This window comes from Mastigoproctus giganteus, chromosome 6 (genome assembly GCF_048544385.1).
Source record: "Mastigoproctus giganteus isolate SK-2022 chromosome 6, ASM4854438v1, whole genome shotgun sequence".
NCBI classification, from domain to species: Eukaryota; Metazoa; Arthropoda; class Arachnida; order Uropygi; family Thelyphonidae; genus Mastigoproctus; species Mastigoproctus giganteus.
In genome coordinates, this window is record NC_143580.1 from 8,141,360 (window position 1) to 8,159,851 (window position 18,492).

At 36.1% G+C, this 18,492-nt stretch overlaps 1 protein-coding gene across 2 annotated transcripts in view; it reads right to left on the bottom strand.

Annotated features, from left to right (window-relative positions):
- The window catches only part of LOC150083876 (valine--tRNA ligase-like), a 180,018-nt gene that overhangs the window by 53,842 nt on the left and 107,684 nt on the right, over nucleotides 1-18,492 (bottom strand). Inside the window, exons 19-20 of one of the 2 annotated variants that reach the window (XM_090374918.1) lie at nucleotides 9,503-9,639; nucleotides 3,316-3,468 (exon numbers count right to left, since the gene is read on the bottom strand). In XM_090374918.1, coding sequence (XP_090231044.1) covers nucleotides 3,316-3,468; nucleotides 9,503-9,639 — 290 coding nt within the window. The remainder of the gene's footprint in view (nucleotides 1-3,315; nucleotides 3,469-9,502; nucleotides 9,640-18,492) is intronic. The other variant, XM_090374919.1, reaches the window with a different exon arrangement.

The window sequence follows — 18,492 nt, forward strand, 5'->3', positions numbered from 1 at the left end:
AATGTGACAGTAAGAAGGGCATTGTGTATCCTAATATTCCATTTGCCATTAGAACAGTTCCATAGGGAGATAATTCCAATTTCATGCCCTCCACTTATATTGGAGAATGTAGCAGCAGAGAGTGCTGAAAGTGAAGTTTCTAAAGATGAAACTAAAATCTACTTGGTTGGAGACACTGAGTTTAGCCCTCAAATGTTTTCACAGTATGAACTCAATGGTCTGGTAAGAGATTTAAATTTACCAAAGGAATTTGCCGAACTCCTTGGTTCTAGACTTAAAAAAGCAGCATGTGTAACCTTTATGCTCAAAAGATGTTTTATTTTATGTGAAAAGATCTATGGCAGCACTGGTAACGGGTATAAATATCTCTGGTAAAAATATCCCCAGAAAAAATTCCACTTTATAATTATTATTATAATATTACTGATAATAATCACAATTTAATTATATCAAAATCACAGATAAAAATTTGCAAAAAATCATAATCAAATGTTTAAGTATTATAATAATCTTAATATATTCTTAAATAATCTTAATGATACTTAAAGGCTAAGCACCATTATTTGGGTAACACTTGTCTCCATGCAGTGTGCATTGTCATAGAAGGGATTGACTGTACGGTTGAATTCTGTGATTGGGTGATTATTGTGAAGGTGTTTTCTTTCTGATTGTTTTTTGTGTTGCCGAGGAGGGGGCACTTAGCTGAGGTAGAGTTCCCCCATCCTGCTTTTTAAAATCAGTAAACGAGTTCGCAATTTAAAAACAGTATCAAGTGGGGGGATAAACACCCTAGGTATATCAACCTAGGAGGACAGTAGGTGGGGAAAGCAGTATCAAATTTTGCGATATTTTCACTATTTAATATTAGAAAAAATCATTAGGTTACTAAGAGGACAGTGCCTTCCAACATTTGAATTTTTAAAAATGTTCGAATCATCATTGCGTCCATAAGCACAAACCTCTACTGCAGTGAAACAGTAGTTTGTATAGATTTCCGTATCACAGTATCAAATTTTGTGATTATTTTCACTGTTTAATATTAGAAGTAACTGTTAGTTGAAATATGAAATTCTACCCAAGAGCTGGAGTTTTACCTACTCAAATAATCTTAACTAATAGCAAGAAAATGGGATATTTTTTCCGGGAGATAGTTTTTCAGGGATTCGATGGCGCTAGAGAAAAACCGTTTCAATTTTTGAAAGGTCTGATCGACACTTACTTACTTACGCTACTTAGAAGGTTGATGTTGATCAAAATCTTGCATAATATTAACTACCCGCTTTCTTGCATAATATTCTGCTTTTATTCTTATTGCAATTGTAAAACCATTTAAATTTTTGAACGGTTTGATCGAAACTTACTTACTTACTCACTTATGCGACTTAGAAGGTTGATGTTGAACAAAATCTTGAGAAGCAGATTTTATTAAAGTCTGCATTTTATTCTGCATAACATTACTACCAGCTGCTTACTCTACCGATTCAACATTAGAGTAAATTACTAGAGTAAAATCGTTACCAATCGATTTTACTCTAGTACCACCATAGATGTTTTCACGTCAAAAATCTTCTAGCACGTGGGATGTTTTTCTTCTCGTGGTATAGATGAGAACAAGAATTATTAGTCCTCCTAATTTTCTGAGGAAGATTCTATGTTTTTTGAAGTAATATGACTTAATGAACTACTTGGGAATTAGTTACAATTCTACAGTGGATACAGGCGCCTCCGTAGCCAGGTGGGAAGGAGCAGCAGTGCGTAGCACATGCTTCTTGATTAGACCGGGGTTCGAGCCCGTCACCACCAAATACGGAGTATGCGGAAAGGTCAAGGAATGACCACCGCATATCCCGGAGCAATATGGCCTTAGTTGCTAATGCTCCTAAAAAACCAAATAACAAACAACAAACAGTGGATACGTTTTATTGACTCATCAAACAGAAGTCTCAAAAGTGTGTTGGTCTATGACAGAGATAAATATGGACTAATTCCAGTAGCTCACTCTGTGCATTTGAAAGAAACATGAGAACATGGAGAAGTTGTTGACAAATATTAAGTATGAAGAACATAGTTGGCTGTTCTGTGCTGAGTTTAAAGTAATAGGCATGTTACTTGGACAGCAATCCGGCAACACAAAAATGTAAAAAAAAAAAGTGTCTTGCTTTTTGTGTGAGTGGGACAGTCAGCCTAGGAGTAAGCACTGGAATGTCGAGGTGTGGCTAAGAGGGGCAGTTTGTTGTTTGTTATTTGGATTTTAGGAGCATTAGCAACTAAGGTCATATTGCTCCGGGGATATGCGGTGGTCATTCCCTGACCTTTCTGCATCCTCTGTATTTGGTGGTCACGGGCTTGAACCCGGTCTAATCAAGAAGTGTGTGCTACGCGCTGCTGCTCCTGCCCACCTGGCTACAGAGGCGATGAGCAGTTTGTTGCCTGGATCAAGTTCATGTGAGAACATGGAGATATACACCACTGGTAGACCTCAAAACTATCCTCCTTGCACACCAAACTTGGTTTGATGAAATAGTTTGTAATAGCTTTACTTCAGGAAGGTAACTGCTTCAACTAACTTTGTACTAAATTCTCATTAATCACCCAAGAGAAGCAAAAACAATGTTGGACCTGAAATTCACAAACTGATGAGGGATAGAGATTTTGAGGGAGCTATGAATTAAAGGAAAAAACAGGCATGGATTAACTTCAGGTCCATTACTGAGAACTTCTTAGGGAAAAAAAAAAAAAAGGATCCGGACTACAAGAATATAGCTGAAAATATGTTAGCAAAATTCAAGAAGCTGGGCTGCAACATGAGTATCAAGGTACATTTTTTACACTCCCACATTGACTATTTCCGAGATTATTAAAGACATGGAGGTGTGGTATCAGGGGATGTGGAATGTCAATATGACGGCTAACTATTGCTGGATGCTGAAGATGGGCTGTCAAGTAGAAGGATCTGCAAGAAAATCGAAGAAACAAGTTTACTCACTGTAGATCAGTTTTTAAAATGAGAGGAGAATGTTTAGTGGACTTTTTAACACACTGTCCTTTTTGTATTTAAATATAATAGTTTGGAAAAAGTAGCATTTATTATAAATTCATGCACCAAAAATGCCAAAATTAATAAAAATTTGAGAAAATCAAATTTTCTTATGTGTTGAAGAAACCTGATGTGATGGAAACAAATGGAAGTCATTTTTGAAATCAGCGTTATAGAAAATTATTCAGAAATACCCCTTTGTGAGAAAACATCAGTGAACTGTTTTTAAAATTCAGAGTAGTGTAATTATTGAAAAGAATAATATTAATGAAGCTCACCAAATATACATCACAGTAATCTAGGAACCAAAAATCATAAATTGCATCGGCACCTAAATGCAAATCATAGGTTTCAAAAGCAGAATTACAAGTTGCTACTACGTAAGCTAATCGACTCAGGATCCAGCTATCCATATCTGATAAATCTTCATTCTGTAACATAAAAAAAAGTGATAAATGGAAAAGGAAGCAAATAAATATCAACGATATATATTTTTTTGATCAAAATTTTAACACTAAAGCATCCATTTGTTAGCACTGCTATGAATAATAATGTACTCAGGTTTTTCATTTTTGCAAACTGAACAAGGAACTAATAATGAATTGGTTCCCTATTATTTGACTAGAATAAATGGCAAAATACCTAAGGCCTTAAGGCAACAGTATTCACATGAGTGAATACTGTTGAGTGAATGAGTGAATATTGTTCAGAAAGCTGCATATTTTTATAAATATACAAAGGGTACTAGGAAAGTTTTGCAATATGACGCAACAATGAATCACAAGAAGCTGCTTGTTGCTGCATGTTGAGACATGTTCATACGTGCATAGTAGCCGCCGCACCAAGTCGATGGGCTCAGTTATTCATTAGTAGTGAGAGTGTAAAGTGCTTGCGATGGCATCGTGGTCACGAAATGAGATAAGGACAGTTTTGCGGTATAATTTTGTGCGTGGTTTAACCATAGACCAGTGCTTAGAAGAAATGACTCTTGCACTAGATGATGATTGTCCACATCGTACAATGATATTCAGGTGGTATAGAGAATTCCAAAAGGGAAATTTCACTCTGGAGGATTCTGAGAGGCCGGGAAGGCCACGAACGTCAGTTACGGAGGAAAACGTTACTGCTGTGAGGAAAATGCTTGACGAAAACAGGCGAGTGACCTACCAACAGATAGAGGATACTTTGGGCCTAAATGCACCAGCAATTCGTTCGATTCTGCAAGATCATTTGCACGTGAAGAAACTTTGTTCTCTCTGGGTGCCGCATCAACTGACTGAAGAGCAGATGACACGACGTGTGACTTGGTGCCGGGAGATGTTAAAAAAGTTTGATAAGGGGCAATCTCGGTATGTGAACAACATCGTGACAGGTGACGAGACTTGGCTGTACTATTACGATCTGCCGACCAAGGCTCAAAACAAAGTTTGGGTCTTTGATGATGACGACACACCCGTAATTGTCAGAAAATCCCGATCTGTAAAGAAGAAAATGATAGCTGTATTTTTCAAATCGAGTGGAATTGTGGAACGTGTCGTTTTGGACACGCAGAAGACAGTCACAGCTAAGTGGTATACTGAGCAATGCCTGCCTAAAGTCATTGGATCTATGAAGAACCTGCGGCCAAAGTCAAGAATGGACACCTGGTACCTCCATCACGATAATGCTCCAGCTCACAGCGCCAAAGCCTGCACCGAATATTTAACCACGACAGGACTGAAACTTCTCGAGCACCCTCCCTACAGTCCAGACCTTGCTCCCTGCGACTTTGCACTGTTCCCGCATGTGAAAATGAAGCTAAAAGGGAGGCGGTTTTCCAGTGAGGAGGACCTTCTACGGGCTTGGGACAACGAGTGTGCTTTACTCCCTAGTGAAACTTGGCAGAACTGGTTTAAAGATTGGTTTCGGAGGATGGAGAGGTGTATTGAATGTAGAGGAAATTACTTTGAAAAAATTAAATAAACAAAGCTGTATTGCAAAACTTTCCTAGTACCCTTTGTATATAGTTCTGGCCTCCTACCAAGATAAAGTTGAATAAGAAAGTCTTTAGGAATTTTTGATTTTATTAATTTTTTTTTTACAGATAAAGATGGAAACAAAGATTGAAACGTATGGCCCTATTTGTTGTTTTTTCCTATTAATCTATTAACTTAATAGAAACACAGGTTCACTCTGTTACCCGATTGGTCTGGCAGGTAGTACGCCTAAAAAATAAATGTCATGTGTTGGAATCCTGTTTTCGGTATGGTATTGTAATTGTCCAATATTTTCTAATATGAAATTATAAATGCTGCAAAATGATTTCAGCAATAGAATCACTTTAAAAACTAAATATATACTATTGTATTATACTGTGAACTAGTACTGAGTGTCTTGCACAATGAATTGGTATGTTGCAAATGCATAGTAACAATGACAAACAGACTAGGAAATACATAAAACAGAAAGAAACTGTCTGAAAAATATTGCAACGCAATGCATAAATCTGTCATGCGCACAGTTTTTATAAAGTCCAGCTAGCCTCTTTCCCCTCTGCCCTTTGTACAGCCAACTACCCTTATAGAAATGTGACAGATTTTTGAAGTTTTACTGTATACTAAAAGCAGCAGAAAAAGAGGAGACAGACAGACAGACAGCAGTCATTAATGGCCACTGCTCTTCATGGACTAATGTTATCAGTGAAGTCCCTCAGTGTTCAGTGTAGGTCCTTACTGTTTTCAATATTTATTAACAATACTGACGAATGCATATCAAGTTTAATATAAAAGTTTAATGATGATACAAAGGTTGGCAGGGTGGTTAATGACAAGAATCAGGGTATGCTACTGCAACAAGACCAAGATAAATTAAGCAGATGGGGCTGAGAAGTAGCAACTGCGGATTAATATTCATAAATGTAAATATCGTAATTGGCTTGTTTCCAATTCTTCAGTTTCATTTTCTGCCTACACCAGAGCTCGCAACAATTGTAAAGCAGTTATATCAATCAGTCCAAATCAGATTTTGAACAGGCTAAGAATAGAAAACGTGCTTCTTGCCCTAATGGTAGCCGAGCATTCTAATCTCTTGCCAAGGCTATTGGTTGCAACTTTTACCCATCTTTGCTCACACCTCTATGAAAACCAGAAGGTTCTATTGTCACTTCAGCCAAGGATAAAGCTGACCTGCTAGCAACTCAGTATTAAGGATCTTGGTAAACCACCTCCCACCATTCTCAGCATGCTCCATTCAATGCCTCCTGTGGTCTTCTGTCAAAAGGATGTCAGAAGGATTTTGCCCAATCTTGATGCTAAGAAAGGTCCAGGTCCTGATGGTATTTATCCACTTGTTCTCAAAACCTGAGCTCCTGAACTTACTCCTGTTCTTTGCCATCTTTTTTCACTTTCTTATTCCAAAGGCATTTTTCCTTCTGCTTGGAAATTTGCTCACATCCAATCAATTCCAAAAAATCATAATTGGCTTGTTTCCAAATCTTGTTTCATTTTCTACTTACACAAAAGCTCGTAACAATTGTAAAGCAGTTATTAATCAGTCCAAACTAGATTTTAAACAGGCTAAGAGTAGAAAACTTGCTTCTTGTCCTAATGGTAGCCAAGCATTCTGGTCTCTTGCCAAAGCTATTGGCCACAACTTTTGCCCATCTCTGCTCCCACCTCTGTCAAAACCAGATGGTTCTGTTGTTACTTCAGCCAAGGATAAAGCTGACCTGCTAGCATCCCATTTTTCTTCCAACTCACGTATTAATGATCTTGGTAAAACACTTCCTACCATTCCCAACATGCTCCATTCAATGCCTCCTGTAGTCTAGCATCAAAAGGATTTCAGAAGGATTTTGATTAATCTTGTTGCTAAGAAAGCTCCAGGTCCTGATGGAATTTCTCCACTTGTTCTCAAAACCTGTGCTCCTGAACTTACTCCTGTTCCTTGCCGCCTTTTTTCACTTTCTTATTCCAAAAGTGTTTTTCCATCTGCTTGGAAATTTGCTCATATCCAGCCAGTTCCTAAAAAGGGTGACAAATCCCTTCCATCCAATTATCGTCCCATTTCAATTACTTCTACTCTTTCTAACGTAATGGAGAAATCAATCAACCGCCAACTTTTAAACTATCTAGAAACCTTCCATCTGATCAACGATCGCCAGTATGGATTCCGTCAGTGTCGATCTACTGGTGATATTCTGGCTTATGTTACCCATTTATGGACAAATTTAATGGAAAAGTTCGATGAAACACAAGCAGTTGCTCTTGACATCTCAAAGGCTTTCAATTGTGTCGAAAGGTCTTCTAAACAAGCTTCCATCTTATGATTTGCCAACTGTTTTTTGTAATTGGTTATCCAGTTTTCTCTCTGACCGCTCAGTGAGGGTGATGGCTCTCTATCTTCTAACTTCTCCACTAATGCTGGTGTCTCCCAAAGTTCAGTTCTTTCCTCCACTCTTTTCCTCTTGTATATTAATGACTTTCTTCCATTGACCGGAAATCCTATCCATAGTTTTGGTGATGATAGCACACTGCATTCGACTTTCCAGTTTGAGAAACCTCACCCTGCTCAATCAGCTTCAACTTCTAGAATATCTGCTACCAATTCCCTAAATGCTGATCTCCAGGTAATCCTCCAGTGGGGCAAAGACAACTTAGTTGATTTCAATCCTTCTAAAACTCAGTCCTGTCTTATATTTTGCAAAAAGGATTCTTCTGCTCCTATGCTTATCTTTGGTGACACTCCGATTTCTAGGCAAAATGATATATCTCTTTTGGGAATTACCGTGACTTCTAATCTTTAATGGCACAAGCACATTACAAATATTGTTTCCTCTGCATCTAAAAAACTTGGTTTTCTCTTTCGCTCTCGGTGTTACTTCTCTTCTAAACAGCTGTTCACTCTGTACAAATCACAAATCTACCCTACCATGGAATATTGTTCCCACATCTGGGGTGGTGTCCCCAAAACTCTTTCAGGCTTCTAGATTCATTCAGAAGAGTGCAGTTAGGTTAATTAATCACTCATCTCTAACAGAGTCTCTCAACTCTCTGTCTCATAGAAGAACTGTTTCTGATGCATGCCTTTTCTACAGATATTTCCATCGGCACTGTTCTTCTGAATTGGCTCTATAATTCCCGCTCTCTCTTTCAAAACAGTCTGAACACATTCCACCACCAGCCAACATCCATTTACTGTCTAGCTGCAAACTCACAGAGCCAACTTTTCATTGTCCTCATTTATTCATTAAACTGCAATTTTCTGGAACAACCTTCCTTATATGTATTTTCTGAAAATTACAGTTTATAGAAATTCAAGTCTAATGTCAACAAATATCTTCTTCCGTCTTCTCAACCTTCAACACATGCACGGTACTAAGTACTATAGTTTCTAATACCTCTCATGTTTGGGATTTTCATAAAAAAAAAAAAAAAAAAAAAAATGCAAGGTACTGAATTTGGTAGTCCCAGAAACCAATGAGAGCAGTACCAACTGGGTTGTACCACACTCAAAGTAGTGAAGAACAAAAAAGATCCAGGGGTAATTGTATAATCTGACATAAGTTCCCTAAGCAGTGTACACAGACTGCTAAGACAGCTCATAGGGTCTTGCTGATGATATACAGCAATTTTTCAAACAGCAAGAAGGGGGTGATTATCCCATTGTATATAAGGCAATGATTAGGGTGCATTTTCAGTACTGCACATATCTGGAAGCCTCATTTTAGGAAGGACATGGAAACATTGGAACGAGTAAAAAGAAGAGCACCAATATTAGTTTTTTTTTTAAATGGTATTTTTCAAGATTAGATTATTTTTCAAAAGTGTACTCTTACAGAAAATTACAATTTCTGCATGAGTACCTTTTTGAAAAGCTCAATTTAGAAACTTTTGAAAAGTTCTGTAAATTATGTGTCTGGAAAGTAGGCACCTGTATGGAAACCTGGTTGAATTGTTTAAAGCTTTAAATGGACTATGTAAACTAAATGCTTATGGAATCTTTAATCTTAATCACATAATGGGACAAATTTAAATTGAGAAAGGCTGGTTGCAGGAGAGATGTGGGAAAATTTGCTTTTTTTTAAAAAGTAATTGACTGTCGGAATAAACTTCCATCTGGTGTTGTGGATGTGTAAATATGCACAAATAATGTGAGAAGTTTTTTTTTTTTTTCTTTTGCTGATGTTGTATAAGATTACTTCCTTGTATCATTTCTTCACTAGAAATACTAATACTCCAGCTTGAAAAGCAAAAGAATCTAGAAGAAATGTCTAGAACTGACATTCAGAGCGCATTAGCTTACAATTTTGGTTAAATTTCATTCAAATGACAATATGATACTTTGAAAAATCCATTATCTTATTTACAGGTTGGAACATCAAGGTGTTCATATTATTATGACACTGTCTATAATCCCCCCTCCCCAATTCAACTGAAATATTAGTTTTATATACAATACTAAAGTAGTAATAAAAGAAGCAATTACCACAAAAGGTGAAATCAGCCTGGGTTTCTTTGGGCAATTGTTCAAGTACTTGAGGAAAAATCGTGTTGCTTGCCAAATTTTATTGCAGAAATTTCTACAACTTCGAACTGCCTTGATATCAAGATTGATCTTTGTATCTGAATGACACAAAAGCATAGATTATTTCAACTACATTATTAAATCTCCTGAAGTTAAAAATATACATTATTAAATCCACAATAAATTAAAGTGATAAAACGGGATTTAGTGAAAAGAAAATCTGATGATGCTGTGCAAGAAATATGTATAAAGTTTCCAAGACAAAGAAATAACAATACTGTATAATACATGCATGTACAATAACATGCATAATACTATACATAAAGGATTTTTTGCTCTGTTTAAAGTTAACCTCTATTCTTCAACTGTTGTAATGAAATTTATATTTAATTCAGTATAAATGTCAATTTATAATGATCATACCTGTTAACCATGCTGTATGTACATGGCATTACTTTAGTTGCATAATTACATCAATGAAACTGACTTTGAAAGAAAAGGTAGAGTTATACTATACACACTACATTTTGCAAATGTGGTTTAAATTTAAACAGGACTATTTACTTGTTAGTAGTCATGTATCAAAAAGTTCCGTGAATGTGTGTGTGTGTAACTACAACACAGCCCTATGCTTATGGTACCATAATTTACTAACATCTCTGATTTTATTCTGATTAGTCAACAATACTATACAAATTCTAAAAAGAAAATATTGTTTTCATATTGATAGTAATTATTTAAAAAATAAATTTCTAATCTAAGTAGTTGTGGCTGCAACTACTTAGATTAGGAAATTTAATTTAAAGGAAATTAATTAGATTACTATAATTTTATGTTTCTATATGCAATGCAGATTTCTATAATGCTTTATGCCCTGTAATTGTGTGAATAGTCTGGATGACTTCTGTTCTGTATGTGGAGAAGTCATGTTAGCTTCAAGTTTCTATAGTACTGCAAGCATTATAGAAACAAAATATTGTTTTCACAACTAAAGTCATTTTTTTTATAAAATAATAAAAAGACAACTATAACACTGATCACAACACAAAATGTTACGAAAACAAAAATACCCAATCTTGACTAATTTCATGTTGTTGAACACAAAAATCACATTAAAATTTGTCAATTGGCTCTTGTTTTCGAATTACAGTTGGGGTCTCCTATTAGTAAGTTACTCTACATATCAACTACGGCTCTCGGCAAAATGCACGACAACAACGCAGTTTCAGTATCATCATGCTCTTATCACGTGATTAAATGATCAGCAACTGTCGCCTCGCTCTGCATCACGTGATAAACTGTTGTCATCTCGGATGAGTCCAACTCTGCTGCAGTAATCCTCGAATATTAGCATTAGTAAAGGCATATGATGCAAGAAAGCAAGCTCATGCAGCATCAGCAAAAAAAAAAAAAAAAAAAAACACTCCCATTTCACCCCTCCATTCGCTCCAAATACCTGTCCAACTCAGCCTTAAATTTATTTAGGCTATCAACTTCCACAACAAAGGATGGAAGTCTGCTCCACCAACCAACTACCCGCTAGCTAAAGGCAAACTTCCGCACATCTATTCTATATCTGTCTTTCCTCAATTTGAATTTATGCCCTCTCAGGTGATTATTCTGAGCAAGAGGAAGAATCCCATCAGCATTGAGCATGCTCAAACCATTCAAGGCTTTATACACCTCAATCAGATCATCTCGCAGGTGTCTCGTCTCCAGACACTGGAATTTGTAAAATTTAAGCCTTTCTTCATAAAAGCAACCCTTTGTTCCATTCACTAATCTTGTTGTCCTTCTCTGTACTCATTCCAACAGCTCTACATCCTTCTTAAAATGAGGCCTCCAGACCTGTATACAGTACTCAAGTTGCAGCCTGACCATTGCCTTATACAAGGGGATAATCACCTCCTTATCCAGTTTTTCATTTTTTTAGTGCATTTGTTCATAAAATTCTTTGCAAGACATTGTGATTGGCTTTCGACAACAGTTCTCCTTCAACATTCTTATTTCTATCTTTTTTCCACGCATTAAATATTGAGCTAAATACTCGTCCACTCATTGCATTTGAGGCAAAGCAAAAACAAAATATTTTTTTCTGTATTACATACTTCGTATGCATTTAAAATTTTTATCCAACTATCTGTGGTATTTTTGAGGTCTTTTGTTGCAATATTTCTACAGAATGATTTCAACAGAACATATTCTTCATACAGCAAATCGATATTGATATTGGGAATTTTAAATAAAAAAAAGGTTTGCTGCCTGAGCCTTAAACCATTACAACGAAATAAAAAAGAAGTCGAGTAGAATGTAAAAGGTTACAAAGTAAGCATAATATAAATATTCTGTAATCCCCTTTGTAAATAGGATAAAATGTTGTTTTTTGAGTCTTTAAGGGTATACTTCAACAACTTTATCGTCAGTTAATTCTTTCTTCCTAAATAATCATCAACAACAGGTTGTTTTATGATTTCTGCTTTTTTCAAATTCCCCATTTCAAACGTTAATAAAGGTGTATCTTGGAAATTTTATTATAATTCCAAAAGGAGTACGTCTGGCAACCTGTAACATTGTATATTATATGTGTCATTCTCTTTGAGGAAAGCTGAAGCGAAATGAATTGCCACAGTTCATCCTCCTCTTCAGATTTTGAAAATGCATGCGCTTTTCCTATAGCCAAGAAAACAAAAGAGAGTACCCAATGGATACACGACATAAACTGGAAGAGAACAGAAAAAGGCGATTTCCATCATTTACTGCAGGACTTAGAAGAAGATGAAAATCGTTTCACGATGTACTTACTGATGAATAAAAAGAATTTAATTTCCTATATAATCCAATTAAGGATGACATTCAAGGGCAAAATACGCAATTTCTAAATTCAATCAGCACTAAGGAAAAATTAGTTGTATGTTTAAGGAAAGTTGAAATACTGCAAGTTTAATTTTGAATAAGGATTTATTGTCAAAATACGAAACAAAAATTTTTAATGAAATTTAATTACAACGAAAAACTTCTTCTCAACCCTAAAAATTGAACTTGTAAGAAATTGTTATGCATGAGTTGTTCAAATTGAAATGATCGACTTGTTAGTCCTCTCAATTTGTTAATTGGAATTCTGTTGATCTATTTTCCTCCTTTGGTCATTTTTGAGCGTCCCTGTGACTGGACATTTGTGGTAAGTGTGCCGAGTAGCTGGTCGAAGTGTAGGGTGCTTCGGAATAGGCACAGGTGCAACGTCCTTGATGTTGTTATTTGATTTTGGATATTCTTACTTGTGTGCTCAAAACAGATTATTTACTTCTAATTTAATTTTCGATTAGCATTTCCTCCATTTTCCTCTTGTCACGCAGTCACGCCTAATCAAATTTCTGTTTGAACAGAAAAATCTGACTCCCTGACAATGTCATTTGGCCTTGAAGCTCGATGTGTTATCTTGTGAATACAGCCAATCACAACGGTGCTCTCCGCCATTGTAATTAGCAATACACTAATTGTTAAATATAGCTCCCCTACATTTGACGCTAGACACGTATACAAGTGAAGTCTCATGAAGTGATAATAGTGTGCTTCCGCCCTTAAAGTAAAAAAGTAAAGTGCAGCCATTATCAACCCACTGCAGGATGGAAGCCTCCTCAACAATTCATGCTGAGGGAAATGGACCATAATCTGCCACGCTAGTCCAGTGCGAGTTGGCAGATCGGCTGTATTCAGCAGTCAGGGACTTGAACCCCGGTCTACTCAAAGAGCGTGTGCTACTGCACTCCCGCTCCTGACCACTCGGCTACGGAGGCCTTACTGCCATATAAATAAAAAATACCTTGTATAAATATATAAAACCGTTTTTTTCAAAAACAAGAGCCAATCTGCCATTTTAAGCTCTATTTCTGTGTTTAGAACCCAAAAATCTACAAAGTAAACTTACTTTCATGTGCATAACAAGATATGATCCAAAATTTGTTGTTCAGTGTAATAGGGTGCAAATGAAAGAGGGAGAGTCTTGGGGTTCTGACACACACACACACACACACACACACACACACACACACACACACACACACACACACACACACACACACAAATATAATTTTTTTTAATGAAAGTCACAAACACAAAGTATTAGAACCTTTAGTACTAAGTACTTTGCAAATGGGTTGGGTTAAATTGAACACATCACCAGGGATGTCTGATTCAAATTACCTTCCACTCAACTCACGGATTTTAAAAACACCAACATGGAAATAATGTACAAATGTTAAAGGAGGCAGTTGGCAAATACAGGCATACCTCGAATAACGAATAGGATGCATTCCACGAAATTACTTCGTTAAGCGAAACTTCGTTTTCAGAGGTAAAAATACTATGGCCAGAATAGGGATACGTTCCTACGTAAAGAAAATGAAAAGCTTTTTTTTTCGAACAAAGAAAAGTTTTATTAAATAAACAGTCAACTTACTTACAAAGTGAAATCTCATTTTAAAATATGAGTCTAAAGTTGATTGTTTATGCTTTTTTCCTCTTTCATTTAGCGATTGCCTATACGGAGTTATTGCATTTAACACTGATCGCTTAACAATAACACTTCTTCCTAAATCAGGATCATTTTCACTAAAAAAAAAATTTGAAACGTTTTCAATGTCATTTAAGCACCTTTTTAAATCTTTGGTTGTTAACACTTTTTAGGCAGGAACTTCTTTAACTTCGTCTTCATCATCTTTGTCTTCGTTGCTAACAAGGTTTTCTAAATCTTCCACTGAAAAACCATCTTCTGCATTCAATAAATTTCTAACATCCTCTTCATCGACATTTTCGAAACCTAGTGATTGAGCCATCTGGATAACTTCATTTCTAATTTCTTGGATGTTATTTTCTTCTTCTAGTACAACTTCTGGCCATATTTTGCGCCAAACTCCATTTAAGCATTTCTTAGTGACTTCTTTCCAAGAACTATCAACGTTTTCAATTGCGTTTTTAATGGTGTAGTTTTTCCAAAAAGTTTTAACTGTCATTTCCTCTTTATCCTCTAGTTCAGTTAAACTGCTTAATGTTCGACGCAGATAATAAGCTTTAAATGATGCTATTATTCCCTGATCCAATGGTTGAATCAGGGAAGTTGTGTTTGCTGGAAGAAACACAACTTTGACAGGAATGCATGTGTCCAACGTGTTAAGATCAGTAGGATGTCCCGGAGCATTGTCTGACAACAAAAGAGCTTTTTCTTCAAAGTTGTTTTTTTTTACAATACCGTTTTACTTCAGGACAAAAGTGGTTAACAAACCAATCAGTAAATAACTCCTTGGTAACCCACGCTTTTCTATTTGCTTTCCATATTACAGGTAAATTCATTTTTATGTTACCTTTTAACGCCCTCGGATTTTCTGAATGGTAAACTAATAACAATTTTAATTTATAATCGCCAGAGGCATTTGATCCAAAGAGTAACGTTAAACGGTCTTTGGCTGCTTTGAACCCAGCAGCTGATTTTTCTTCAATAGAAATGAAACGTTTTGTTGGTAGCCGTTTCCAGAACAAACCGCTTTCGTCAACATTGAAAACCAAATTTGGAAAATTTTGACGTTCAATTATTTCCTTTAGTTTTTCTAGAAACTTATTTGCAGCTTCTCCTGTTAATTTTACACTATGAATCCTGGCCCGTTTTTTAAATTTCTCGAACCAACCACGAGAAGCCCCAAAGGTTTCCGTAATTTCTTCGGTTTGTTTAGATTTCAGGTGATTAAACTGGAATATTTTTTTTTTTATGTTAAATGGGGATTGAAATTTCCGACTTCGTTATATCGAAGCTTCGTTAGCAGAGGTAACGTTAACCGAAGTATGCCTGTAGTTTGTAAATTTCTGTGCATGTATCTCATCATTTTTCTTTTCTCTCCTCATTTAATTGTAAAAATGTTCACAATGATGTTATAAGTAGTGATGCTTTTTGAAGTCTTCTGTAAGGAAATGTACAAAAAAACTCCAATTTATTTATGTCTTTCTTGTACAATTTCAGAACTGTACATTTTTCAATTGTATATTTGTATATTCATAATTTTTTAAGGGAACACCCCCTAAAAAGCCATTGGCTTATGTGTTCTCCCTCCCTTTTTGCTGTTATCTCCCAAAAAAAGTGTTACATAAAATAGGGATAAATAAATTATTATTATTATTAAATGTTTAGAAGATAAAAGTAATTGTTGACGTTAGTCTTCAATTTCTGTAGACCGTAATTTTCAGAAAATAGATGTGAAGGAAAGTTATTCAAGAGAACAGAAGTAGAAGGGATAAATGAGGAAGAGCAAAGGATGGTTCTGTGAGTTTGGATTGGAAAGTGAATGGATGCTGGCAGCTGCTACATTTGTTCGGACTGGTTTGGAAGAGTGGGAAATTACAGTTGCCAATTCAGAAGAACAGTGGCCGTGGAAGTATCTATAGAAAAGTTACACAGCAACAACTGAACATCTATTAGAGAAACTTTTTAAGAGATGCATCATTGAATAAACTGACTGCTCTTGCTTGAATGGAGTCCAGAAGCTTGAGACAGATTTTTGGGGTACTACCCTGAATGTGGGAAGGATATTCCCTGCTAGGGAAATTTACAATTTTTATAGAGTGAGTAGTTGTTTAGAAGAAAAGTGACAGAGAGAGAAAAAGGAAACCTCAGTTTTTTGAATGCAGGGAAATCATTATTTGTGATGTGCTTATGCCAAAAGAGATAAGAAGTGAGGGTAATACCAAGTAGAGATATGTGATATAATCTAGAAATCTGTGTCACTGAAATGAGCAAAGGAGTAATAGACATTTTTTTTTTTTTTTTTTTTTTGCAAGAATTAAAACAGGACTGAGTTTTAGAAGGATTGAAGTTTTCTTTGCCCCAGTGAAGAATTACCTGGAGAATGGCATTTAAGGAAGTGTGATGGATATACAAGAAGTTGAGGCCATTTGTGTAGGGCAAGGTTTTTCATAATGGGAGGCACAATGTAGAATGTGCTATCATCAGCAAAACTTGGATTTCCAGTCAGTTGAAGAGGGTCTTTATATACAAGAGGAAATGAGTGGGAGAAAGAATCAAACCTGGGGGGGGGGGACACCAGATTAAGTGGTGAAGTTAGAAGATAGAGAAATGTATAATATCACCTGCAGTGAGCAGTCAATGAGAAAACTGGATCATCATCTTCATCAGCCATTTTCAATCCACTGCAGGATGAAGGCCTCTACAGCAACTTTCCAGTTCCTTCTGTTTTTGTGCAATGGCCATCCATTTACGACCCACAAACTCATGAATTTCATCTGTCCATCTCTGTGATTGTCTTCCAGGTTTTCTTCTAGCTCCTCTTGGGTACCATTCTGTTAATCTCTTAGTCCATCTGTCATCATGTCTTCGAGCTATGTGTCCTGCCCAAGACCATTTTAGTTCTTTAGTTTTGATAAGAATGTCCTTTACTTGAGTTTGCTGCCTAATCCATGTATTTCTCTTCTTATCTAACAGTCTGATTCTTCCCAATATAATTCGTTCCATTCTTCGCTGTGTAGTTCTCAGCTTCTCTTCCATTCTTTTGGTGAGTGCCCAAGTTTCACTTCCATAAGTCATGGTGGGTAGTATACATTGGTTCATTATTTTACGTTTCAGACAAATTGGGATATTGCTCCTCAGTATGTGACTATATTTCCTGAATGCTATCCATCCAAAATTTATTCTTGCTTGACTTCCAGCCATTTATCATTATTACAGCTAATTGACTTGTTCCAGATAAGTATATGACTCCACCTTTTCAATTACTGCTCCTTCAATCATTATATCCCTTTCTGTGGCATACTTGTTCATCATTACTTTTGTTTTAGCCATATTCATCTTTAGTCCAAAATCCTTACTAGCTGTGCATAACTGATTAAGATTTTCCTCTAATTCTTTGGGATCGTGGCTCATGACCACAATGTCATCTGCAAATCGTAAATGGTTTAGGTACTCTCCATTCACGTTGACTCCTTTCTGCAACCAGTCTAATCTTCTGAAAGCTTCCTCAAGGGCAGCAGTAAACAGCTTCGGAGATAGTGTCTCCCTGTCAAACTCCTTTCTCAATTTATTACTGTCTTTATCTAGTCTAATAAAGGAGGTAGCATTCTCATATATTTTTTTCAAAATCATAATATATATGGTATCTATGCCTTGTCTTTCCATTGCCCGAAACATTGCCTTATGCTGTATGGAGTCAAATGCCTTTTCGTAATCCACAAATGCCAGGCATTACTAATACTAATAATGGTGTTTTATATTCATTTGCTTTTTCCATTAGCTGTGATATTACGTGAAGGTGATCCATAGTTGAGAATCCTGTCCTAAAGCCAGCTCGCTCTTTCGGTTGATTCTCATCAAGTATTCTTACTAATCTGTTAGTAATGACCCTTGTGAACAACTCGTAGATGTGGGATAACAATGCACTTTGTGAAGAGCCTTGCCAGTTTTTGTGTTATGTCTCTTCCTCCCAATTTTAACAACTCTACAGTAACTTCATCTTCCCCCGGGGGCTTTCTGATTCTTCATTTTCTTCAATGCATGTTCTACCTCATCAGGAAGGATATCGGGTATATCATATGTGTTATTAATTTGCGATCCATCTTCCCCACTGCTGGCATCATTCCCTCGTTCCTTGTATAATTCTCTATAGTAGTCTTCTGCTATTTGAATTATGGCTTCTCTGCTGAATATTCAATTGCAAAAAACAATTGGCATTCCATAAGATGAGAGGTTATTTAGGAGACTGTATGCAATAAACACAATCAAACACATTAGAAATATCATTAGTAAAAAAAAAAAAAAAAAAGTGTTTACGAGATCTTTATGGTCAAATACAATTAAAAGCCTTAGAAATGTTGTTAAAAAAAAGTATTTAGAAGACCTTCATGCCAAACATAATCAAAAGCATTAGAAATGTTGAGCAACTGCTTGAGATTTACAG